Source organism: Loxodonta africana, chromosome 6, assembly GCF_030014295.1.
Source record: "Loxodonta africana isolate mLoxAfr1 chromosome 6, mLoxAfr1.hap2, whole genome shotgun sequence".
NCBI classification, from domain to species: Eukaryota; Metazoa; Chordata; class Mammalia; order Proboscidea; family Elephantidae; genus Loxodonta; species Loxodonta africana.
In genome coordinates, this window is record NC_087347.1 from 6,468,486 (window position 1) to 6,495,635 (window position 27,150).

At 45.7% G+C, this 27,150-nt stretch overlaps 1 protein-coding gene across 1 annotated transcript in view; it reads left to right on the forward strand.

Moving 5' to 3' along the window:
- The first annotated feature begins 2,179 nt into the window (after nucleotides 1–2,179).
- ASB18 (ankyrin repeat and SOCS box containing 18) overlaps nucleotides 2,180–27,150 on the forward strand; it is a 75,119-nt gene continuing 50,148 nt past the window's right edge. Inside the window, exons 1-2 of the mRNA XM_064286505.1 lie at nucleotides 2,180–2,384; nucleotides 5,029–5,031. Of these exons, the coding sequence (XP_064142575.1) occupies nucleotides 2,180–2,384; nucleotides 5,029–5,031 (208 nt within the window). The remainder of the gene's footprint in view (nucleotides 2,385–5,028; nucleotides 5,032–27,150) is intronic.

The window sequence follows — 27,150 nt, forward strand, 5'->3', positions numbered from 1 at the left end:
CAGGAAAGCAGAAAACTTCAGAACAGACCACTTGTACGCTCATTAGCCAGAGCTGGGCTGCATGACCTCGCCTAGCTGCATGAGTAGCTGAGACATCAAGTAGCTGGAAAGGAGACTAGGGCTAACACTACTGACTTAAGTCAACATGATTCATCACCAGGCTCTGTTAGGCTGTGGGAAGGGGGAATGGACATTGGTAAAAACTACCTGTTATGTCCTCCAAAAATATATGTAGTAAATCCCAACTCCTATATCTGTGGTTGGAACCTGGTGGTGCAGTGGTTAAGAGTTTGGCTGTTAACTAAAAGGTCAGTTGTTCAAGCCCACCAGCCACCCTTGGGAACTTTGTGGGGCAGTTCTACTCTGTCCTATAGGGTCATTATGAGTCAGAAAGGACTCAATGGCAACAAGTTCATACTTGTGGTTATAATCCCATTTGGCAATGGGTTTTCTTTGTTATGTTAATAAGACAACATGAAGCTGATCAAGTAGCCAAGGAATAGAAGCTGAAGAGGTAAGGACCTTCCTTCAGAGCTGACAGAGAAAGCCTTCCCCTAGAGCCGGCACCCTGATTTTGGACTTCTAGCCTCCTAACTGTGAGAAAATAAATTTGTGTTTGTTAAATCCACCCACTTATGGTATTTCTGTTATAGCAGCACTAGATAACCAAGACACTCCCCATGCCTGCCTCCTAAACGCAGGCTTTCAAATGCAGAGCCGAGCATGTTGGGGAAGCACCTATGTGTGGAACGGAACCTGCCAATTCCTCCAGGAGCTGAGAGGAAGAGGGAAGGAGAGAGAGTGAGAAAGAGAAAAGGCGGGGTTTGGATTGAATCGTGCCCCCCCAAAATGTGTGTCAAATTAGTTAGGCCATGACTCCCAGTATTGTAGGATTGCCCACCATTTTGTCATCTGGAGTAATTTTCCTATGAGTTGTAAATCCTCCCTCTATGATGTTAATGAGGCAGGATTACAGGCAGTTATGTTAATGAGGCAGGTCTCAATCTACAAGATTAGATTTTATCTTGAGTCAATCTCTTTGGAGATTAAAAGAGAGAAGTGAGCAGAGAGACAGGGGACCTCATGTCACCAAAAATGAACCAGGAGGGGAACGTGTCCTTTGGACCCAGGGTTCCTGTACTGTGAAGCTCCTCAACCAGGAGAAGATTGATGACAAGGACCTTCTCCCAGACCTGACGCAGAGAGAAAGCCTTTCCCTGGAGCTGGTACCCTGAATGTGGACTTCTAGCCTCCTAGACCGTGAAAGAATAAACTTCTGTGTGTTAAAGCCATCCACTTGTGGCATTTCTGTTATAGCAGCACCAGATGGCTAAGACAGATGTTAAGATGGGGGTGCAAGGTAAAGGAGGCTATACGAAGCTGCATCCCACACCCTACACCCTGGACCCTCAGACTGTTTCAAAATACTTGGTGTCAGCAGTCATACTGCTGAAGCAGCCCAGTCTTGTGCACAGGTAGATGTGGGGGGAACCCAGGGACAGCGCTTGAATGCAGTCCCTAGGGGCAGGGGTGACCATGGGGAAGGAGCCCGCCCCACCCCAGGAATGCACAGGAATCAACGAGGGGGGGGGGTTCTCTTCCGTGGGATCCATAATAGTGTGCTTTGAGCACGTTTGTCAACCTTGAGGCGTGGAGGGGGGGCCCGGCTAATATTTAGGTTCTACTTTTCGTTCTTTATTTGATGCTTTTGTCTCCTTGAGGCCAGGCAGCCCAGCTCTCAATTTGGAACCCAAAGATTCCATCCCATTCTGCAAGCCTATTCAGCTCAAGGTTTGTCCAATTGCCAGGTGACCAGGCTCTGCCTTCAGATGAAAGGAGGTGCGTGTGCTGTGGTATATCAGAGAATGTTCCTTTCAACAGAACACAAGCCCCAAGTCCAGGCGCAGGCAAAGGTTTCTAAAGTTTCAGGCCAGACTCTCACGTTGGATAAAAGGTAACATTTTTTTGTCCCCGCTCCTTCCCCCACTCACAAACCTGTCTACTGCCCCGTCTCTGGAACAACTCTTAATGACGCCTTTGGAAAGATGAGTCACAGCTCCCTGTGACAGGAGCCAGGCCTCTTCTATTTTTAGCAAACACCCCCACATCCTCTCCGAACGGCTGCTAACTCTGGACTCAGGTTAACAGGAGGACTGGTCTTTGCACCGGTGACACGACAATGCCCGACTCGGGTTACCTCCCGGACTACCCGCTCAGCTCAGACTTAGTGAAGAGATTAAAGCTGGCCCTGGACTCCAGGGACGAGGACAGAGTGGCAGACGTGATCTGCTCTGAAGTCAAGCACGTGGACGCCGTTATAGAACTGTCCAATGACGACTGGATGAAGGACCCCTCGGCCCAGCTGCCCCCCGGGGTGCTCCTAGGTAACCAGAAGGCATTGGCTACGTTTGAAACTGAATTTCCACCACACGGGCTGATACGCAGCTTGCGTTTCAGGGGTGGGTCGTTCCTGGGCAAACGATACATACTTGGGTATCAGTCATGTGTACGTATGTGTTCGTATTTATACGTATATGTTGCTGTTAGTTGCCATGTATGCATTGCTGTTGCTAGGTGCCGTTGAGTTGATTCCAACTCGTGACACCCACCACGTGTGCACAGAGTAGAACTTCGCTCCATACGGTTTTCAAGGCTGCGGCCTTTCTGAAGCAGGCCACCAGGCCTTTCTTCTGAGTTGCCTCTCGGTGAGTTCAAACCGCCAACCTCTCGGCTAGAAGTGGAGCACTTAGCCATCCGCGCCACCCAGACGGTGGTGCATGTATGTATGTATGTACACACACACACACGTGCGCACACACTCACACAAACATACTGTATCTACTGTGTGTATACATCTGTGTTGCACAAGCAACAATGGGCACAACACAAAAAATTTAAAAAGAGAAAAATTAGTCCATCTCTCACCATCCTAACATAGCAGCTGTTTTCGTCTATTTTTTCCCAACCTTGTCCATTTGCTTGTGTAAATTTCACCTACTTATCACCAAAGCATAAAGATAATTTTTTTTTCTTTTGAGTTAATGCTTCTAAAGTATTTTCCACGTTCCTACAAAGTCTTCTTCATTTCAGTGGCCGATTAAGGTGACTGGGAGCCCTTGTGGTGCAGTGGCTAAGAGCTCAGCTGCTAACCAAAAGGTCAGCAGTTCAAATCCACCAGACGCCCTTTGGAAATCCTACAGGACGGTTATACTCTGTCCCGTAGGGTCGCTATGAGCCAGAATTAACTAGAAAGCAGAGGATTTGGTGCTTTGATTTTTTACTGTGTGCACAATAGTGCAGAAGATGGAGAACATAAACCTGAACGACACAGGACTCCCTCCCCGGAGCTTATGGTCCAGCCAATGTCACCACAGGGAGGTTGTGGGGAGTCTGGAAAAGCACAGACCTGGAGTGAGGCGCTCCAGCTGGCTGTACAACCTCAGGAAAGTCACTTTCCTTCTCTGGGCCAATCCCCACCTTCTTACCTAGGGTGTGAGATTAGATTGGTCCTTCCATATCAAAGGCCCACAAGCTTCCTGAGAAAGGCCGCCATGCTGGAATGAGCTTGGAAACGTTCCATGCCAAGTCCCTCTCTCCAAGGCTGTGGTTTTGCCACAATGGACAAGGTTACAGCTGCATTGGGCATAGTTTCTTATCTGACCCCAGAATTTTGCTTTCACATCAAGTGACAGCACGTAGGATTGGTGTTTGTGGACACCACCAATGGTGGCTTTGGGAATGGCTGTTCTGGGTCAACGTTTAGGTCCCTTCTAGCCCCATGTTTCCCGATGATCACAAAGATCCTGCTGCAGCCTGAGTCGGATTCCCTTTGCCTGAGCATGGAGCAAACAGTCTCTCTTGGTCAGCATGAGTCCTTGGAGAACACCCAGATCAGAACAAGAGTTGTTTGGATTCAAGTGTATTTGTGGGGTCGTTAGGAAATCTTGAAGTGTGGTTAGAATTCATGGTAATAGACTTGAAATGCAGTCTGTGTAATAAAGGATTTGGCTGGCCTGATTCCTGGGAGGTAGCCTCTGAATCCTTGGAATTTCCAGAGTGATGGAACGTCTTTGTTATTGACGGTGGACCCTCGGACCACGCCTGACAGTTTACTCCGATGAAATGATTCATGGTGGTCCCCTAGGTAGTTTATGCAAACAAGACCACTCAGAGTGGGGGCTGGCCGCACCAGAAAGGCTGACCAGGTGATTAGAGGGTTGGTGCTTTGAACCAAGTGACATCAGCTTGATCCCCAGGGATAAGAGGGGACTGGAGATCAGGTTAATCACGTGACCAAGGATTCAGTCCATCACTCCTGTGTAATGAAACCTCAACAGAACCTGGACAGCTAGGGCTCTGGTTGACAATGCTCTGCCTATTGCCACACAGTGGTGTGCCTGAAAGCTGGCATATCCTGACTCAACAGGGAGAAGATAAAAGATGTTTCACGTTTGGGGCCCTCTCAGACCTCGCCTCATGTGTCACTCCCTTCCACTGGTTCTGAGGCTCTAATAAACTAGAACCCTAAGTACAGCACTTTCAGGGAGTTCTGTGAGAGTTCTAGTGAATTCTCGAAACCGAGCTGGTGGGAGGAACCCCAGAATTTGTAGTCAGCTGGTCAGGCGTGAGTGTGACCTGGAGACCCCTGAGCTGGTGTCTGAAGTGACAGCAGTCTTGTAGACGACTGGGCCCTTAGCCCATGGATTCTAACCCAACTCCCTCCAGGTAGTTAGAAGTCAAGTGCACAGTCCATATTGTGAAGGGATACCATCAAGAATGTATACCCCAGGAAGGGGAACGGGAAGATGAAGAAATGGTGCTGCCCAGGAAAATGGGGCTGGGCCAGGTGACTGGTGAATAAGGCTGAGCCCCAGCCCACCCACCACAGCCTCCCCATCTGAGCCACCCACCTGACCAGACAAGAAGCCCCAGCCAGCCACACCCTGAACCTGACAAGCACCCAAATTTCAGGTCTGTGAGTGTCTCCTCAGCTCACCTACAGCAACCCACCCTTCCTGATGCCCACAGGGGGTCACCTCCTCTTGAAGGCCACCCCTGCCCTCCAAGACCGAAACCTCACCTCACCTCTTCACCTGAATACAACAACTCAGTCTCCATCAGTTACCAAAAGACACGGCCTTGCTGGGCAATTTTCATAGACCAGCTGAGTACATCACGCTCACATACGACCTCCTCAAAGGCAGGAATAGGAACCCTGGTGGCACACTGGTTAAGTGCTCAGCTGCTGACAGAAAGGTTGGTGGTTTGAACCCACCTAGAGGTTCTGTGGGACAAAGACCTAGTAATCGGCTCCCATAAAGATTACAGCCTAGAAAACCCAGTAGGGTAGTCCTACGCTGTCACTTGGGGTTACTACGAGTTGGAATTGACTCAACAGCAACTAACAACAACGGCAAGAGCCTTGCCTAACACTTGGTCGCATCCAGAGTCTGCTTGAGTTCTTGGCCCAGAGAATTAGCTCAAAACCCGGGGCTGGGGGACGGGTGTCGACGGCCAAGCCCTTTGCTGGCCTTCAGCTGGGCTGGCACCGGTGTATTTCCACAGACACTGTCGGGGTTGGGTTGTTTGCACAGAAAATGTTTGAGTCTACATTCTGCCAAAGCCAACTCTCTCCTTGCCAATATCAGCAACAGTTCCATTATCTGTCCTTGCCTCTTTTCGATACCGAGTGGCTCACTAGCCACCAAGTACACGGAGAGGGAGGAAGGACGGCTGGGGGCGGGGCGGCGAGGCCCATCCTGCCCCCAAACGCATAAACTGTACAATTTGGTAACTGGCGTAATCAAAGTACTTAAGAAACAACTGATTACTAATTGCTATTATTAAGGATGTCAGCATTCCGTGATTTTGCTGCCGATATATTATATACAAGTCAAGATGCTACTTGAATTCTTGATTGAAATAGAAAAATAGTGGCATTATGTTGTGTTTGGGGTAATGGTATTTAAGCATCTGGAGGCAAGTTAAAGAAATACTAATTGAGATTTTATTAAGAAATTGCACCCGGCAGTACATATAGGTGAGGACTGCGTGTTGATGAGCCTGTGACAGACACACATGTGTGTGTAAAATGTGGTCAGTCTGCAGAAGACAGCGGACTTCTCGTCCAGAGAGTGCTTCTAAAGGTGTGGCACTGGGCATGCCATGGTGGTGGGCCACATGGCCCCTAGTGTCAGCCGTTCTGCCTTATATGTGAAGAGGTGTAGCCCTTTGGACAAACAGTTGAACGAGTTAGAGGACCACAGCTTCTTCCTGCTGTTGCTGTCAGCTGCTGTCAAGTACGCCCCTGACTCAGGGCAACCCCGTGCACAGCAGAACAAAATGCTCACTGCTCAGTCCTGAGCCATCCCCATGATCAACTGCAGATCAGGCCATTGTGATCCATAGGGTTTCCATTCGCTGGCCCACCTTCCTAGGCCATCTTAGTCTGGAAGTTCTGCTGAAACTCGTTCAGCGTCCTAGCAATGCATGAGGTGTGTTGGCCGGGAATCGAACTTGGGTCTCCCACATGGAAGGTGAGAATTCTACCACCGAGCCACCACTGCTCCTGCCTTCAAGGAGTCATGTTCTGACACAAAGACAAGAGCGCATGTAATGATGGTGGCCTCTGAGACATGGTGGTGTAATGAGAAGGGCACTGCACCAACAGTAAGGTGACTGGGCTCCTGCCTTGGCTCTACCACCAGCTGTGTGACCTTGAACACCTCAGTCCCTCCCTCTGAACCTGAGTTTCCTCATTAAAAAAAAAAATAGATTGCTCCGGCTCATCCCTAAGGTTCTTTACAAATTTGAGTAACTAGGTTCTAAACTGAGCCCTGGTGTTATAGTGGTTAAGATCTTGGCTGCTAACCAAAGAGTAGGCAGTTCAAATCCACCAGCCGCTCCTTGGAAACCTGATCAGGCAGTTCTACACTGTCTTATAGGTTCCCTGTGAGTTGGAATGGACTCGATGGCAGTGGGTTTTATATATATATATATACACACACATAACTGGGATTGGGTTTTATATATATATACATATATATATATATAAACTCTTCTGCTAACCAAAAGGTCAGTTCTACTCTGTCCTATAGGGTCGCTATGAGTTGGCATCGACTCCACAGCAATACGTTTGGTTTTTGTGGGGAAGATGAACTAAACCCCATCACCTCCCCAGGTGTGATGACTCCCAACAGGAGCCTCTGTAGACAACGTCCACCTTCCAGAAGGTCTCCAACGGCCAGGCGCAGGCCTGAGGGCTGTGAGGGTGTCTCCTGGGAGGCTGGTAGGAGACTGGTTTGGGATCTGGGATGTGCGGAATATGCAGCCTTTTGGCTCGGAGTTGGGGCTGTGTGGTGCAGTGGTTAAGAGCTTGGCTGCTAACCAGAAGGTCGGCAGTTCGAATCTACCAGCCACTCCTTGGAAACCCTATAGGGCAGTTCTACTGTATCCTAGGGGGTCGCTATGAGTCTGAATCGACTTGACAGCAACGGGTCTGGTTTGGTTTTTGGTTTTTTGGCTCAGGGTCAGGCCTGGGCTGGTTGTTAGGGGGATAAATCCCCAAACCAGAGCATGTTATAACGAACTGGCCTCGTATGAAGGCAAAGAGCCAAGAATCTGCAGCACAGTAAGACCCTCCTATTCGGGATGCGTTTCTCCTAGGCTATCTTGGGTTGCAGGTCTGAGGACCCAGAGCTGGGTGGCGGCATGAAGCCAACACTCTTCCCAGGGCTCCATGAGGCCTGTAGTCCACCTGTCATGGCTGGAGTTGCGTCCTCCAAAAATATGTTTTGTAAATTCTAACCCCTATCCCTGTGGACAGGAGCCCTGGTGGTGCAATGCTTAAAGCACTCAGCTGTACCCAAAAGGTCGGTAGTTTGAAGCCACCAGCCGCTCTGCTGGAGAAAGATGCGCAGTCTGCTTCCACAGAGATTACAGCCTTGGAAACCCTCTGGGGCGGTTCTACTCTGTCCCCTGGGGTCACCATGAGCCAAAATCAGCTCCGTGGCACCTAAGAACAACATCACAGCTGCTGATGTAATCCCAGGTGAGAGCAGGGTTTTCTTTGTTACGTCGATGAGGCCTTCCCCAGGCCGGGTGTGTCTTACGCCAACGAGGCCGTCCCCAGGCAGGGTGTGTCTTACGCCAACGAGGCCTTCCCCAGGGAGGGTGTGTCTTAAACCTCCTTTGAAATATAAAATGAGCAGATTGGGCACAGAAGCCAGGACACAAGGACGGAGGAAGACAGATGCCACACCACACGAAAATCTCCAAAGAGCTGAGGAACGGGAGCTGAAAAGAGACAAGAACTTCCCCCCAGAGCTGACAGAGGCAGAGAGCCTCCCCCTAGAGCCAGTGCCCTGAATTCAGACTTCTAGCCTCCTAACTGTGAAAAAATTAATTTCTCTGTGTTGAAGCCATCCACTTGTGGTATCTCTGTGATAGCAGCATTAGGAGGCTAAGACACACTTCTGTGCCTCCATTTTACAGATGGGAACACTGAGGCTCCCACTTGGCCACTCACAGGTCAGTAGCAGAACGTAAGCTAGCATGTGTCCCGACTTGCAGTCAAAGGCTCGTGTTGCTTACCCACCCAGAGGCATCTTGCAGAAGGATCTGTGAAAAAATGTCCCCCCTGGAGCCATGTACAACTCTTTGACTTGAACATTATACACTGTTAGGATTGAACTGTGCTCCCCACGAAGATACACTGAAGTCCTAAGCCCTGTACATGCGAACGTGACCGTGTTTGGGGAAATTGGATCTTTATTTGAAGATATTGTCAGTGAAGTTAAGGAGTTCATATCGGAGTAGGCTGTGCCCTAATCTTATATGACTCGCGTCTTATATAGGTGCCCTGGTGGTGCAAAGGTTAAGTGCTTGGCTGCTAAGATTGGTGGTTTGAACCCATCTGGCAGCTCTGTCAAAGAAAGACCTGGCAATCTGCTCCCATAAAGATTACAGTCTGTGGGGGAACATCTAGTTCAATTGGCATAATACAATTTATAAACAAAATATTCTATATTCTACTTTGGTGAGTAAGGTCTGGGGTCTTAAAAGCCTGTGAGCAGCCATCTAGGATACTCCACTGGTCTCATACCTTCGGGAGCAAGGGAAGGATGAAGAAAACTAAAGACATAAGGGAAAGATAAGTCCAAAGGACTAATGGACCACATCTACCACAGCCTCCACCAGACTGAGTCCAGTACAGCTAGATGGTGCCCGGCTACCACCACTGACTGCTCTGACGGGGATCACAATAGAGGGTCCTGGACAGAGCTAGAGAAAAATGTAGAACAAAACTCTAACTCACAAAAAAAGGCCAGACTTACTGGCCTGACAGAGACTGGAAAAACCCAAGAGTATGACCCCAGACAGTCTTTTAGCTCAGTCAAGAAGTCACTCCTAAGATTCACCCTTCAGCCAAAGATTAGACAGGCCCATAAAACAAAATGAGACTAAAGGGGTGCACCAGCCCAGGGCAAGGACTAGAAGGCAGGAGGGAACAGGAAAGCTGGTAATAGGGAACCCAAGGTTGAGAAGGGAGAGTGTTGATGTGTCATGGGGTTGTTAACCAATGTCATAAAACAATATGTGTACTAACTGTTTAATAAGAGGCTAGTTTGTTCTGTAAATCTTCATCTAAAGTACAATTAAAAAAAGAAAGAAAGAAAGCCTAGAAAACCCCATGGGGAAGTTCTACCTGTCACATGGGATCGCTATGAATCAGAGTCAACTTCATGGCACTCAAAAACAACAACCAAAGCCTACAGCCGTCGAGTCAATTCCAACTCACAGCAACCCTCTAGGACAGAGTAGAACTGCCCCTATAGGTTTTCCAAGACTGTAATCTTTATGGAAGCAGATCGCCGCATCTTTCTCCTGCAGAGTGGCTGGTGCATTAGAGCTGTCGACCTTTCAGTTAGCAGCCAGGAGTTTAGCCACTGACCACCAGGGCTCCACAACAACAACAGTGTGTTATAAAAGAGAAGAGCAGACAACGGAGACAGTCACACACAGGGAACAGCACCATGTGAAGATCTGTCTACAAGAGGCAAAGGAACGCCAAGGATTGCGGCAGCAATGTAATCTAGGACAGAGACACGGAACAACCCCTCTCTCAGGAGGAATCAACACAGCCCACACCCTGATTTGGACTTATGGCCTCCAGAGCTGTAAGACAATAAGTTTCTGTTCTTTAAAGCCACACACTTTGTGGTATTCTGTTACTGCAGCCTCCCACGCACATATACACACACACATCAATAGCACGGGGTCCCTGGTTTCAAATAATTCAGCAAAAGTATTCAGAAAAAAAAAACACATGGGCAAATAAGTGGGGTGCTCGGGTGGAGAATAAAAGCAGAAATAAGAAGCAAGAGGTCACCCAGGACAGGAGGAGCAAGGGGAGGGCAGTTCCCTGTTCCCGGCTGTGCACCCTGCGCAGAGCCTGTGGGGGCAGGGGGAGCCTGCTCGGAGCGAAATGAAATTAAACCTTTCTAAGTACTTATAAATCAGCACCTAATGACACTATCCCACCACCAGCCTGAGCGTTGCTCTTATTACTTTGATTCACAAGCCAGGAAAAGATCCGGAATTATGCACAAATTATTGTCCCATCTTCTTAATTAACGCTGATTGCAAAATTCTTGCTAAAGTCCTTGCTAACAGACTCAATTATGCGCTGCCTGAATTGATTCACCCGGATCAAGTGGAAGTTATTAGAAATACACTTTCCTACAATAACATCAGATTATCTTTGAATATCGTTAAATTATTTAGGAATAAAATGGCTCCAGTGCCAGCCCTGGCTTTAGATACAGAAAAAAAAAATCTCCCACCACCTAGAATTAAAGTAATTTCTTTGCTTCCTCCAAGACACACGCTCTAGGCTCTTCTTTTCCCAGAAGCAGGTTGATGAGATCACATACATGCCTTAGAACTAATGGCCCAGCTTCAAAGGCATATGGGCAGGAAGAAAAATTCTACAGGGTCCATCTCAGCTCCCCCCAATATGAACCCTCGCTGCCTGCGGTACATAGTGCAATTGCAATTAGACGAAATCAAGATATTTTCAGAATCAAAATTGAGAAACAGGCTAATAAAGAAATAATGTATGCTGATGACATACTTCTATTAGCATCACTCCCAAGCACACTGGAGGGCTTGGGAAGAACAAAAAGAAACGAGAATAATAGTGAAGAGTCTTTTCTACGTTTCCAAGAGGACACTAGTTCTCTGTGATGGTGTGCACTAATGACATAAGCGTGGCGAAGGAGCTAAGTGGAATGCCAAACACCGTCTCCAGCCTCGTCCTACCTTCCCAATCCAATTTCCCATTATTTTCTAACATAACACCAAATTCAGCAGCTAGATCTTGAACCAGAACTAGGTCTGTTGTGTTTACCATAGGCTGGCACTTATTTGTTGTTGTTAGTTGCTGTCGAGTTGTTCCCGACTCACGGCAAGCTCACGTGCAACAGAACGCAACATTGCCTGGTTCTGCACCATCTTCATGATCGTTGGTGTGTTTGAGTCCATTGTTGTGGCTATCCTGTTACTCCATTTCACTGGCGGTTTGCCTTGTTTTTGTTGGCCTTCTGCTTGACCAAACATGATGTCCTTTTCTAGCAACTGGTCTTCCCTGATGGCACGTTCAAAGTAAGCAAGCCGGAGGCTCGCCATTCTCACTTCTAAGAAACTTTCTGGTCATGTTTCTTCTAAGATCTTGGAGCTTAGTAGGGGCCTAACAAACGTTTACAACCAAATAGCGTATGGAAGACACTATTAAAATCTTGACAGACTGTAATCAAAAGGAAGGGAATCTAAATAAAGGGAGCAAAATAGGCGACCATAGACACATGAGGCCATGGCGTCTTACAGAAGGAAGTGGGACTTGGCTAGAAGTTGGGGTGCATAAATCTGAGGAGAGGGAGGGAAATCCAGGCCAATAAATGGGACTACATTATGGGAAGAGTCATAGAAATTATGGATGATGCAAATGGTTAACACACTCAGCTGCTAAGCAAAAGTCTGGAGATTCAAGTCTACCCAGAGGCACCTTGGAAGAAAGGCCTGGCCATCTACTTCCAAAAAATTAGCCATTGAAAACCCTATGGAGCACAGTTCTATTCTGACACACGTGGGGTCACTAAGAGTCAGAACTGACTTGACAGCAGCTAGTTTGGATGGATATATATATCATATATATATAAATATATAAATATATATACACACACACACACACAGCATGAGACAACAAATTCTAGACATAGGTCTTTATACTTATTTGGACCAGCAATGAAAAGCCATTCAGCAGAGAAACAAGACCATCTAATTAAAAAAAAAATCTCTTTTACGTAAATAGAAAGGACAGAAGTGGAGAGACTGGGGCCAGTAGACCAGCTGTTATGGATTGAATTGTGTCCCCCAAGATATGTGTCAACTTGGCACGGCCATGATTCCCAGTATAGTGTGGTTGTCCACCATTTTATGACCTGATATGATTATCCTGTGTGTTGTAAATCCTAACCACTATGATGTTAAAGAGGCAGGATTAGAAGCAGTTACATTAATGAGGCAGGACACAATCCACAGTATTAAGCTGTATCTTCGGTCAATCTCTTTTGAAATATAAAAGAGAGAATCCAGCAAAGCGGACAGGGACCTCATTACCACCAAGCAAGAAGAGTCAGTAGCAGAGCACATCCTTTCGACCCAGGGTCCCTGCACTGAGAAGCTCCTAGACCAGGGGAAGATTGATGACAAGGACCTTTTCCCAGACTGAGCAGAGAGAGAAAGCCTTCCTCTAGAGCTGGTGCCCTGAATTCAGACTTCTAGCCTCCTAGACGGTGAGGGAAAAATTTCTCTTTTTAAAAGCCACCTATTTGTGGTCTTTCTGTTATAGCAGCACTAGATGACTAAAACAGGCCAAGGAGGTGCTACACTCTTGCTGGCCATCTACTCATGCCCACTCTCACCTGCTTCTTTACTAATTGAATCCCCGTTTTATTTGGCAATACGATAAAACCTGCGAAAGCCAGAAACTGTGTAACGCAGAAACCTGTCAAAGAAGGAAAACTCAAATATTTTCCACTACTTACAGAACAATGAAAAAGTGTTAACTACACCCTGTCAAAAACAGAAAACTTATGAGACCTGAAAAACAAGGCAGTCTTATCAAGTTCCGGCTCTCACAGTTTCAACCATATCTTGTGGAAGGTAGGAACAGCCTTGTCCCACAGTGCTAGTCAACAATGAACTTAACCACAGGTCAAAGAGGGCGGAAGAAAGAGTCAGAGAATTTGAAAACAGAACAATAGAAAGTATCCAATCCGAAGAACATAAAGTAAAATGGTTGAAAATAAAATAAACAGGGACCCTAGAACAATATGGTCCGTGGATGATGCAATCGGTTTGCACTTGGCTACTAACCAAATGGTGGCAGTTCGAACCCAGTGAAAGAAAGCCCCGGTGATCTGCTTCCGCAATGATCACAGCCAAGGAAACCCTATGGAGCTCAGTTCTGCTCTGTGTGTAGGAATTGACTCGACAGCAATGGGTTTGGTTTGGTTTGATGGGACAATATAACTGTCTGGCACTTTGTCGTACTGTGGGGGCTTGCCTGTTGCTGTGATGCTGGAAGCTATGCCACCGGTATTCAAATACCAGCAGGGTCACCCATGGTGGACAGGTCTCAGCTGAGCTTCCAGGCTAAGACAGACTAGGAAGAAGGACCCAGCAGTCTACTTCTGAAAAGAATTAGCCAGTGAAACCTTGTGAATAGCAGGGAAACATTGTCTGATATAGTGCTGGAAGATGAGCCCCCCGGGTTGGAAGGCACTCAAAAGACCACTGGGGAAGAGCTGCCTCCTCAAAGTACAGAACCTTAATGACATGGATGGAGTCAAGCTTTCGGGACCTTCATCTGCTGATGTGGCATGACTCAAAATGAGAAGAAACAGATGCAAACATCCATCAATAATTGGAACATGGAAAGTACAAAGTATGAATCTAGGAAAATTGGAAATCATCAAAAATGAAATGGAACCCATAAACATCGATATCCTAGGTATCAGTGAGCTGAAATGGACTGGTATTGGCCATTTTGAATCAGACAACCATATGGCCTACTGTGCAGGGAACGACAACTGGAAGAGGAATGGTGTTGCATCAAAAAGAACATTCCAAGATTTTTTCCTGAATACAAGTCTGTCAGTGATAGGATAATATCCATACACCTACAAGGAAGACCAGATAACACTATTATTCAACTTTATCCCACAACCACTAAGGCCAAAGATGAAAAAAATGAAGATTTTTACCAACTTCTGCAGCCTAAAATTGATCAAACATGCAATGAGGATGCATTGATAATTCCTGGTGATTGCAATGTGAAAGTTGGAGACAAAGAAGAAGGATGGGTAGTTGGGAAATATGGCCTTGGTGATAGAAACTATGTTGGAGATCGCATGATAGAATTTTGCAAGACCAACAACTTCTTCGTTGCAAATACCTTTTTTCACCAACATAAAAGGCAACTATACACTTGGACCTTGCCAGATAGAATACACAGGAATCAAATCAACTACATTTGTGGAAAAAGACAATGGAAAAGCTCAATATCATCAGTCAGAACAAGGCCAGGGGCCGACTATGCAACAGACCATCAACTGCTCATATGCAAGTTCAAGCTGAGACTGAAGAAAATTAGAACAAGTCCACGAGAGCCAACGTACAACCTTGAATATATCCCACCTGAATTCAGAGACCATCCGAAGAATAGATTGGACTCTTTGAACACTAGAGGAGTTGTGGAATGACATCAAGGACATCATACATGAAGAAAGCAAGAGGTCATAAAAAGACAGGAAAAAAACAAAAGACCAAGATGGATGTCAGAAAACACACGGAAACTTGCTCTTGAACCTCCAGTAGCTAAAGCGAAAGAAAAAAATGATGAGGTAAAAGAGCTAAACAGAAGATTTCAAAGGGCAGCTCAAGAAGAGAAAGTAAATACCTTTGCAATGACATATGTAAAGACCTGGAGGTAGAACACCATAAGGGAAGAACACGCTAGGCATTTCTCAAGCTGGAGGAACTGAAGAAAAAATTCAAGCCTTGGATTGCAATATTGAAGGACTGTACAGGGAAAATATTAAAGGATGCAGGAAGCATTAAAAGAAGACAGAAGGAATACACAGTCATTATACCAAAAAGAACTGGTCAACACTCAACCATTTCAGGAGATAGCATATGATCAGGAACCGATGGTACTGAAGGAAGAAGTCCAAGCTGCACTGAAGGCACTGGGGAAAAACAAGGCTCCTAGAACTGACAGAATACTAATCGAGATGTTTGAACACAGGATGCAGCATTGGAAGTGCTCACTCGTCCATGCCAAGAAATCTGGAAGACAGCTTCCTGGCCAACTGACTGGAAAAGATCCATATTTATGCCTATTCCCAAGAAAGGTGATCCAACCGAATGAGGAAATTATTGAACAATATCACTAATATCACACCCAAGTAAAATTTTGCTGAAGATTATTCAAAAACGGCTGCAGCAGTATATTGACAGGGAACTGCCAGAAATTCAGGCTGGATTCAGAAGAGGACGTGGAACCAGGGATATCATTGCTGATGTGAGACAGATCCTGGCTAAAAGCAGAGAATACCAGAAGGATGTTTATCTGTGTTTCACTGATTATGCTAAGGCATTTGACTGTGTGAATCATAACAGATTATGGATAACATTCTGAAGAATTGGAATTCCAGGACACTTAATTGTGCTCATGAGGAATCTGTACATGGATCAAGAGGCAGTCATTTGAACAGACCAAGGGGATACTTCGTGGTTTAAAGTCAGGAAAGGTATGCATCAGGGCTGTATGCTTTCACCATACCTGTTCAATCTGTATGCTGAGCAAATAACCCAAGAAGCTGGACTACATGAAGAAGAACGGAGCATCAGGATTGGGGGAAGACTCATTAACAGCCTACGTTATGCAGACGACACAACCTTGGATACCGAAAGTCAAGAGGACTTGAAGCACTTACTGATGAAAACCAAAGACTGCAGCCTTCAGTATGGATTATACCTCAGCATAAAGAAAATAAAAATCCTCACGACTGGACCAATAAGCAACATCATGTTAAACGGAGAAAAGACTGAAGTTGTCAAGAATTTCATTTTACTTGGATCCACAATCAACAGCCTTGGAAGCAGCAGTCAAGAAATCAAAAGACGCATTGCATTGGGCAAATCTGCTGCAAAATACCTCATTAAAGTGTTGAAAAGCAAAGATGTCACTTTGAAGACTATGGTGCACCTGACCGAAGCCATGGTGTTTTCAATTGCCTCATATGCGTGCAAAAGGTGGATGATGGATAAGGAAGACCTAAGAAGAATTGATGCCTTTGAATTGCGGTGTTGGCGAAGAAGATTGAATACACCATGGACCGCCAAAAGAACAAACAAATCTGTCTTGGAAGAAGTACAATAAGAATGCCTCTTTGAAGCAAGGACAGAGAGACTGTGTCTCACGTGCTTTGGACATGTTGTCAGGCAGGATCAGTCCCTGGAGAAGACATCATGCTTGGTAAAGTAGAGGGCCAACGAAAAAGAGGAAGACCCTCAACAAGATGGATTGACACAGTGGCTGCAACAGTGGGCTCAAGTATAATGATTGTGAGGATGGCGCAGGATCGGGCAGCGTTTCGTTCTGTGATACATAAAGTCACTATGGAGTCAGAAGTGACTCGACTGCACCTAACAACAACAACAACATAAGCAACTGGAGCCCTCAAGAAGAAGAAAAGAGAGAAAATGGGGCAGAAAAAAACATTTGAAGAAATAATTACCAAATGTCTCCCAAATTTTGTAAAAGACATAAACTTACAGATTTGAGAATTTCAGAAAACCCCAACCAGAAGAGATGTAAGAGATAGAGTCAGACATGTACGTGGATGTCTGGATGCTCGATTACTGTTGTTGAGTCAAGTTTACCTTGAGGCTAACTCTTTTATTACCATTGGGTTAACAGTATACCAGCCACTTTTTACGCCTCTGGATGTTGTAGGTAGTACACTGTTCCAGTTCTAAGGCATTTAGCATCAAGGTGGGTCCCTTTTGAAATGCGTGAAGCTCAGCAGACAGGAGTTGGAGCTTCACTGTTGTGTAGGCTGAGCATTCTTCCTGAATGTGTTAGTTTTGTAAACTTTTGATTTTCTTCCCCTTTATTTCTGTGAGATAAGCCTTACAAGCATAATTATGACTTTCCTATGTGATAGTTCAGGAGCCCTGATGGGTTTGTTTTGGTTTTTCTGTGTCACATTTGGAAAGCCAGAGGTTCCGCATGTAAGCTAATGGAAAGCAGCCCACAATAAATACCTTATCTAGCTCTCACCAGTATGTGGTCGTACGATAGTTCGGTGCACCACTGATGGTTTGTATTACCAGGCCATATTTCTCAAAGTCCGTATTACCAATCGAAAATTTAAACACACTCAATTAGTAACCATGCATTGCAGTACTGAAAACACATGCCATCAAAAAAAAAAAAATTTTTTTTAAGGAGAAAAAATGTAATAATGAAAGGGCTAAAGAACAGGGTTCGTTGGAGGTATGCAGAGAGAAGGGGGCAATAATAGTTTCCTATTTTTTTTTTTATTTGGAGATGAGCCGTGTCACTCTCCTGCTCACAAACCTACTGCCTCTATCAGGGTCAGCACATAATGGTCTGCCACCTGTTTTTGTAAATAAAGTTTTATTGGGACACAGCCACACCCATGCGTTTACATATTGTCTATTTCATGCTACAGTGGCAAAGTTGAGTAGTTGCCACAGAGACCTTACGTATGGCCTACAAAATCTAAACTAAATACTATCCGGTCCTTTGCAGAAAAAGTTTGGTGGCCCCTGGCCAACAGCAAAAAGCTCAAACTTCCCTCATAGCTGATGTCTAAGGGCGGAAAAGATGTGTCATGAGAAAGCTTACCCCTGCCATCTGCCCCAGCGTTCCTTCATGCACCCTACACTCCAGAGCGTGGCTGGAAGCAGCTGTCGGTCTGAAAACTGGCACTGACATCAGGAGTCAGACTTAGAAATCTTTACAGCAATTTGATACACTTTATAACACAACATCCAGGGTGTGATCCGTGGGCTTATAATGAATTACGTACTTTTTCCTCATCTCATTTTTTCCAGTAATTAATTATCATTACATTTTGAAAAAGAATCAGTGTGCAATAAACTGGGAGGGGGGAGGGGAAATCCCTGGTCTTTCACCTCAGCTAGCTGAGCAGTTCTGGTCTAAACCACCCCTCAATTACACTATCCAGGGGTCACCCTTCTCGGCTTTTGCATAGGCCGTCTCCTGTGCTACTTCCTGTCTGTTCCTCACCTGCTCTGACAACACACCCACCCATCCTTCCTGGGGGCTCATGAGCCTCAGCCAGTTTCACAGTTTGACGGTGAGCAGAGTGTGCCTGGCCAGATACTTATTAGGGATAGACAGCTGTGAAAGGCAGATGGAGAAGTTGATCCACGACGCACGCTGGACAGGGCCATGGCCAACCCCAAGGGGCACTTTGAGCCAATAGAACCTGGTACAGTTTTCCCACGTTGGTCAAAATGGCAGACTTTTCTACCATAGCTGGATCAGTCACTGGGTCTGACCAGCCTGGAAGGGCAGCCCTCCGGAACTAACACGGAAGGACTGAAGTCTCGATTCAGGGAGCTGGCTCTGGAGGAAGGCTTTCTCTCTTAGTTGGTTCTTGGGGAAGGTCCCTGTCTCTTCAGTTTCTGTTCCTTGGTTCCTTGGTAACCTTCATGTGGCGTGGCATCTATCTTCCCCCATCTCTGCTCGTTTTATCTGTTCCTTTTATATCTCCAAAAAGCCTTAAGACACACCCTACACTAAAACTGCCCCATTAACATAACAAAGAAAACCCATTCCTAAATCGGATTCTAATCACATGTATAGGGGTCAGGGGAGACCTGGTTGCAAAGGGGTCAAGAATTCGGCTGCTGTCTGGGGTCTTAAAGGTTTGTGAGGGGTCACCTAAGATAATCCACTGATCTCACCCCACCTGGAGCAAGAGAGAATGAAGAAAACCTGAGACCAAGGGAAAGATTAGTTCAAAGGGCTAATGGACCACAAGTACCACGGCCTCCACCAGAGTGAGTCCAGCACAACTAGATGGTGCCCAGCTACCACCACCAACTGCTCTGACAGGGATCACAATAGAGGGTCCCAAACAGAGCTGGAGAAAAATGCAGAACAAAACTCTAACTCACAAAAAACGACCTGGGTTACTGGTCTAACAGAGACTGGAGAAACCCCAGGAGTATGGCCCCCAGACACCCTTATAGCTCAGTAAAGGAGTCACTCCTGAGGTTTACCCTTCAGCTAAAGATTAGACAGATCCATAAAACAAAATGAGACTAAATGGGCACACCAGCCCAGTGGCAAGGACAAGAAGGCAGGAGGTGACAGGAAAGCTGGTCACGGGGAACCCAAGGTTGAGAAGGGGAGAGAGTTGACATGTCGTGGGGGTGGCAACCAATGTCACAAAACAATATGTGTATTAATTATTTAATCAGAAGCTAATACACTCTGTTAACCCTCATCTAAAATGCAATTAAAAAATAAAAAAGATTACATATAAAAAAAAAAAAAGCTGTCTGCTAAACAAAAGGTCGGCAGTTCGAATCCACCATTTGCTCCTTGGAAACCCTGTGGGGCAGTTCTACTCTGCCTATAGGGTTGCTATGAGTCGGAATCGACTCAATTGTGACAGGTTCGGTTTTACAGGGGTTGGGGTTTACAGCACATATATTTGGGGGACATAATTCAATCCAGAATACTGGATCAAACCAAAAAACTAAACCCATTGTCGTCAAGTCCATTCCGACTCATAACACTGGATAAAAACCTGTCTGGTCGCTATGAGTCGAAATCGACTCGACGGCAGTGGGTTTGGGTTTTTTTTTTTTTTTTTTTTGTACTGATGAAAACAGACATTCTGAGCAAAATCAATGGTGGGAAAAAAGGCTACATATGAACACAAGTAGACGATAAAGTTAAAAAAAAATTTTTTTTCAGGAAAAAAATCCAACCATCTAGGAAGAAAACCAGGTTGCCTAGAAAGAAACCAGCAACTTGCAACGTCCAACCAGTGGTTCGTACCATTAAATACCGGAAGATAATGGGGCGACACACACTAAGTTTTGAAAGAAAAGGGCTGTGCCTAAAATTTTATATCCACTAATTACACTATGGAATTTCATCATCTGGTTCTGCCATAGTTTATTAAATCATTTCACTAGAGTTGGTCCTTTAATTGATTTTTATTGTTCTCTTTTGCCAATAATATAGTCAGGAACACCTTTGTACCTAAGTGTTTTGTGCGTTACTTAACATCTCCTTAGAATAATCCCTACCAGTAGAATTTCTGGATAAAGGAGAACAGGCTTTTTAAAGTGCTTAATAAATATTTCCAAATTGTACAGAAGATTTTTCCTACTTGCCCTTCCACCTGCAAACCAGGAGTGTCAGTCAGTTTCATGGAAGTCTTCCAAAACTTGATTTTTAAAAATCTTTCCCGATTTGATAGGCAAATCAAAGTTCTCTTATTATTATAGCTTGTATTTTAAATTAGTAAAATTGGGCATTACCCAAATGTTGCATAGATATATATTTAATGGAGTCCCAGGGTGCCACAAATGGTTAGCCCTGGACTACTAACCAAATGGTTGATAATTCAAATCCACCCAAAGGCACCTCGGAAGTAAGGCCTGGCCATCTGCTTCTGAAAGGGCACATCCTTGCAAACCCTACGAAATGGTTCTACCTTGCATACATGGGGTCTCCATGAGTCAGAATCAACTCAAGAGCAGCCAACAACAACAACAAATGCTTAATTAAAAAAAAAAAGAAAAAAAACCACTGCCGTTGAGTGAATTCCAAGTCATAGCAGCCCTGCTGGACAGAGTAGCACTGCCCCACAGGGTTTCCACGGCTGTAAATCTTTACGGAAGCAGGCTGCCACATCTTTCTCCTGAACAGCGGCCGGTGGCTTCAAACCTCTGACCTTTCAGTTAGCAACTGAGCGCTTAACCACTGCATCACCAGGGCTGCTAAATGCTTAACAGTCATCTTTTTTTTTTTTAAACTTGTTTAAAAAAATGGGAAAAATAGGCACGACATTACAGGAAATATAAACAAAATGCTTCTTAGTCATTTATATTTCCTATAATCCCGTGCCTGTTTTTCTGCTTTTTTTTACCAGTAAAAAATAAATAAGTGTGCTGAACTTTAAACCCATCAGACAACACTGGCCTCTGTTTCCTCTGTTCGGAGTAGCACCACCTGGGGACCTCTGTCCTCAGCCACAGGATGCGCAAAGGTGTCCTTTCGGGAAGGAGAGAAAGGGTGATAGGGCATAACCATCCGGCAAAACCAACTTCAGGAGATAAGTATTTGGCTCCCTGGGTGAGATTCATAAAAAAACAATCAGCCTGAATGTGCAATTTGTCTCAAGAGGCAGACACTGCAATTTTATCATGTAATTAAATCCCCACGACAGTGGTGAAGAAACTTGGTCGCGTTTAGCAGGGAGAGCTTCCATGGTATGGTTTCCAGCAACGCCCCAGACCCCATAAACGTGATTTCAGGGCTGTTGACTCGCGGCTGTGCCTGATGAGGGCCTGTTGGCCCTGCTTTACATTTCACCAGGGTGGATACCAAGTTCTCAAGGGCACCTTTGTCTCTGAGCCTCCAAAAACGCCCTCCTGGGCTCTCGGGGAAAGGAGCACTTGACCTTTGTGCAAGATCACATTCATAATGGGAAGCGACCTTGTTGTTTTGTATTATCTGTGCTGGGCTCCGTAGCAATGTGGGGAAAATAGGTTAGTGAGGGTTTTTTTCTTTTTTATCTATATTGTATTCTTCCACATGGTGGGAATGAGATTCCTTAATAATGTGAAATCAGTACGGACAATTTAAGTCATTATTAATAGCTATAACTTGATTTGAGGAAGCAAAATGTTTTAATGTTTTGTTAAATGAAGTGTGCTGTGCTAACATTGTTATTCAGAGGGAAGGTTAAGATACTTTAACATTTTTGAGATTAAATGCCTGTGTGACAAACACGGGCGAATGTGTGGATGTGTCCTGTGACTCTCAAAAGTAAAGCCTTAGAGACATGTCCGGTTTCTTATTTTAAAGAAAGAAGAAGAAAGGGGAGTAGAGGACCAGTGGTCTTTAGAAACTAAATAGGGAAAATGAGGGCAAAAAATGTGCAAGCAAACCCATTGTAAAACCTGGGATTATTGTGTCAATTGACAGTAATGTTAGTATCCTAAGGTCCTGTTGGGTTTTGCCCATGACCACTTACAGAAACAATTCATTCAGCAAGTACAAAATTGACTGTTGTCGTTAGTTGCCATCCAGTTGACTCCAACTCGTAGTGACCTTACGTACAACAGAATGAAACATCGCCCAGCCCTGTGCCATCTTCCTGATCTTTGTTATATCGGAGCCCATTGTTGTGGCCACCGTATCGGTCCATCTCGTGGGGGTTTCACTTGTTTTTTTCACCCCCCACTTTACCAACCATGATGTCCTTTTGTTGTGATGGGTCTTTCCTATGACGTGTCCAAAGCAAGCGAGGCGAAGTTTCACCATCCTACTTCTAAGGTCGTATTTATTCCAAGACTGATTTGTTTGTTCTTCCGGCAGTCCATGGTATATTCAGTACTCTTCAACAACACTGCAATTCAAAGGCACCAATTCTGCTGTCTCCTTTATTCATTGTCCAGCTTTCACATGCATATGGAGTGACTGAAAAGACCATGGCGTGGGTCAGGCACACCCTACTCATCAAAGTAACATCTTTGCTTTTTTAGACATAATTGGCCAGGAGAGCAACATACATCATCATATTTAAGAAAGCGTGAAGCGGGCACAGTCTCATGATACCTACAAGTGTACTGACTTCCTGGCCCTATTTCGACCATGTACTTGGACACTTGACCTTAGAAAGAAGCCAGACACTTGCCCAAAGGTGAGGAAAGAGTTTGCACGTTTACCTTCCCCCACTGTCGCAAACCAGTAGCTAAGCGTTTGGCTGGAAACCTCATGAGACAGTCTACTCTATCCTATAGGGTCGCTATGAGTTGGAGTCCACTTCACGGCAACTATTTTTTGGTTTTTACTGCCCTTAAGATCTCAACCGTGTGGCGTCCTACAAAGGAGAAAATTCTACCTCCTAGCCTGGACGGTGGGGAGCTGCTGCCTTGGGGAAGTAGCCTGACGCTGCAACACAACCCTCTGTCCCCCCATTTCAGACTCAGCTGGGTTACCCCATAGACAGCACACAGAGTTAATCCTCAGACGTTCTAAGGAAACGAATCATTTGTCGTCTCAATGACAGGCAGCAAAGATGTCTGTGTTACATGAAAGTGATGATTACCGTTCAAATGCTCCCGTCTGTGTGTCCCATTATAATTTCAAGGTGGTTTTTCTTTTCTCTTCTCATTCAGTCCAGAGGGAAACCTCCCTCTCACTAACTACCAACATTATAAGCCTCACCTACGAAGAACTAGTTTTTGTGTCTCCTGAGGATAAAACATCGTGCTTATCGTTTAAGTCCCAAAAATATTTTTTGAAAAACTCTATTCAAATCCAGTTGACTGGCTGGCTAGTTACTAGAGAAATGTAGTCTACTCACCCAGCCATCCAGAGAAAAGCTGGTTATCTTCTCCTGCTTGGACTCCTGTCTTCCTTTTCCTAAGTCCACATGCTGTAATGAAAGGCCATAGACATTCAATCTGCTCAGTGCTGTGCCACGGTCCATCTGTATAAATAACATGCCTCCTTTAAATAGGTATCATTTAATAGTTCATCTGAAGAACTAAGAATATTAAATGCATTGATTTGGAGAAAATTATATTCATCAGAAGGAGTCCTGGTGGCACAGCAGTTAATCACTCAACTGATAGCCAAAAGGTCAGCGATTCCAACCCACCAGCTGTTCCAAGGGAGAAAGGTGTGGCAGTCTGCTTCTGTAAAGGTCACAGCCTTGGAAACCCTGCAGAGCAGTTCTACTCTGTCCCGCAGGGTCCCCGGGAGTCAGAATTGACTCAGTGGCAAGAGGTTTGGTTTTTGGGGGGTTGATATTCATCAGAACCCCTCTCTTTCAAGAAAGGTATATATTTGTTCAGAAGAATTTCCTTGACCAGCTGAAACGCTGTGGGGCCTGAGAATGAAGGGAACCATGCTGAAACGGGAGGGGGAAGATTTTAGTGGTCACACCAGAGAGGGAGAGAGGAAGCCCAGATGGAGGAGCAAGATGAAATACGGCCTCGGAAACTGTGATTGTTGTTGTTAGCTGCCATCGAGTCAGCCCCGCATTCATGACGGCCCCACGCACAACGGCCCACAGCGCTGCCCAGTCCCGCACCATCCACGTGATCAGCGATGGATAGGACCCTGTGCCCCATGGGGTTGTCACTGGCTAATCTTTGGAAGCGGATCACCAGGCCTTTCTTCCTAGTCTGTCTTAGTCTGGAAGCTCTGCTGAAACCTGTTCACCATCACAGTGACACGTGAGCCTTCACTGACAGGCAGACAGTGGCTGCACCTGAGGTCCACTGGCCAGGAATCAAACTCAGGTCTCCCTCGCAGAAGGTGAGAATTCTACCACAAGGTCCACAAAATGTAATGCCCATTGCCGTCTAGTCGATTTTGACTCATAGCGACCCTATAGGACAGAGTAGAATTGCCCCGTAGGGTTTCCAAAGAGGGCCTGGTGCGTTCTAACTGTTGACCCTTTGGTTAGCAGACAAGAGCTTAACCACTGCGCCACCAGGGCTCCACAGAATGTGATAGGCCCCTTCATATCTTCAGTATAGCCACCAAACCCACTAAATGATTATACTAGTGGGTTAGCTTGCAAATAAACAAACCAACAAGGAAAAATGAAACTAGCCAATTTGGTGCACCAGTGTGGGGGCAGGGTAAAGCATACAGAGCCCTCGCAGACACGGAGGGCGGGACGCATGGGAGCCAGAACACAGACAATCTGGGGAATCCTGGGGGGGACTCTAGATCCTACAAAGACAAGGGTCCCAATGAATAAGGGGACCTCAACTGACACCTGACTGACATGCGTTACTTGTACAGACATGCTTTGAATGTTTTACAATAACTTCAATTAATTTACTGCATGTATGCCACCTAAATCTGGGGACCACCGTCAACGTATCCACAGCATCGCAAATCTCTGAGCTTAAAAAACAAGAAAGAGAAATCTATAGTGCCAATAATGGAACTCACAGCCATAAGCGGCAGCTTAAGCCACAGGATGCGCAAGGGCAACTGGATCCCATATGCCTTTTAGTGTCTAGGGTTTGAAAGTTGGCTTGGAGCATGGATTGAGTCAGCCCATTGCTCCAGCCTGTGACCATCTTTTGGAATTCTGATTAGGCCATGCTCCAAGTCACGCACCAATTTCATAAGCTGCCTTCATATCTTCATTCAGACAGACTCATGTTCACTGATAAGTATGTTCTTATACAGGACCAGGTTGAGGACAGATTTCACAGTTTTCCTTCAGAGCTTGTTGTCATTAGGTGTCGTCAAGTCAGTTCTGACTCATAGCGACACTATGTATAACAGAACGAAAAACTGCCCTGGCCTGTGCCATCCTCACAATTGTTTCTATGCTTGAGCGGGTTGTTGCAGCCACTGTGTCAAGCCATCTCATCAAGGGTCTTCTGCTTTTTGGCTGACCCTCTACCAAACATGATGTCCTTCTCCGGGGGCTGATCCCTCCGGACAACATACCCAAAGTATGTGAGACGTAGTCTCACCATCCTTGCTTCTAAGGAGCATTCTGGCTGTACTTCTTCCAAGACAGATTTGTTTGTTCTTACGGCAGCCCATGGTATATTCAGTATTTTTTGCCAACACCACAATTCAAAGGCGTCAATTCTTCTTCGGTCTTCCTTATTCATTGTCCAGCTTTCGCATGCATACGAGGTGATTGAAAACACCAGGCGTACCTTAGTCCTCAAGCAACATTTTTCAGAGCTTGTCTGCACATTTGAAGCACCTGGGAGTTTTTGATGGGCCTGCAGCCCGGGCTGCACTCCTAACCCCTTCTGCGGGAATCTCTCGGGTAGGGTCCGGGCCTCAGTGTTGTCTGCAGCTCTTCAGTTCAATTGTGCAGCCGAACTGAGAGCGACTGCTTTTGAGGTATTGTGTGTACTAATTCTCCACTTGGAGTTATTTAGCCAGACTTCCCTGATGCATGTTGTTGTTGGGTGCTGTTGAGTCAGTTTCAACCCATAGCAACCCGGCGTGGTGGGGAAGAACTGCCCTATAGGGTTTTTCCCTAAGCTGTAAACATTACAGGAACAGGTCGCTGGGAGTCTCTCCCTTGGAGCCAGTGGCTGAGTTTGAACCAACAACCTTTTGGATAGCAGCCGAACACTTAACCATTGCACCACCAGGGCTCCTAGTGAAGGACCCAAGTTTTTTCCGTCTTCTCCAAAAGGCTATGGTGAAACCTGCCATTACAGGTTGAGATACATATATCTGATGCCTGCGTCCCCTCTGCAGAGGGACGGAATAACCACATCACCAGAGAAAACGATGTTCGTCCATCCTGACTCCTCCTAGAACCTACACAGCCCCAAGTGTCCCCACTCCCTTTGTGCAAAACCATCTTTTTCATAATCCATTTAGGAATCTTGCCCAGGCTGGATGTCAAGTTCACCAGTCTGAGGAATCTGAATGATTTTCTTATTTGAAAATGAAAACACTAGTTTTCTGGTCCTTCTTCCATTTTATCGGATTCCTCAAAAATTTTGACAATTGCTCAGCAACTTCCTACTCAAATTCAGTCTTGGAAGAAGTAGAGTCTCCATACGAACTGAAGTAGGCAGAGAAGGTAAGGCTTGACTTGCATCTTGAAGGCTATGAGTTGGCCTTGACTAAGCTGAGGAGGATAAAGACAACAAAAATGAGATGAACATGGCTTGGCCCCAGCAAGGTGTGAATGGCCAGAGTTGGTGCGCGGCAGGCAAGAAAGGGCCTGACCAAGCGCACCGGATCGGGAGCCGGTACTATCCATGGAA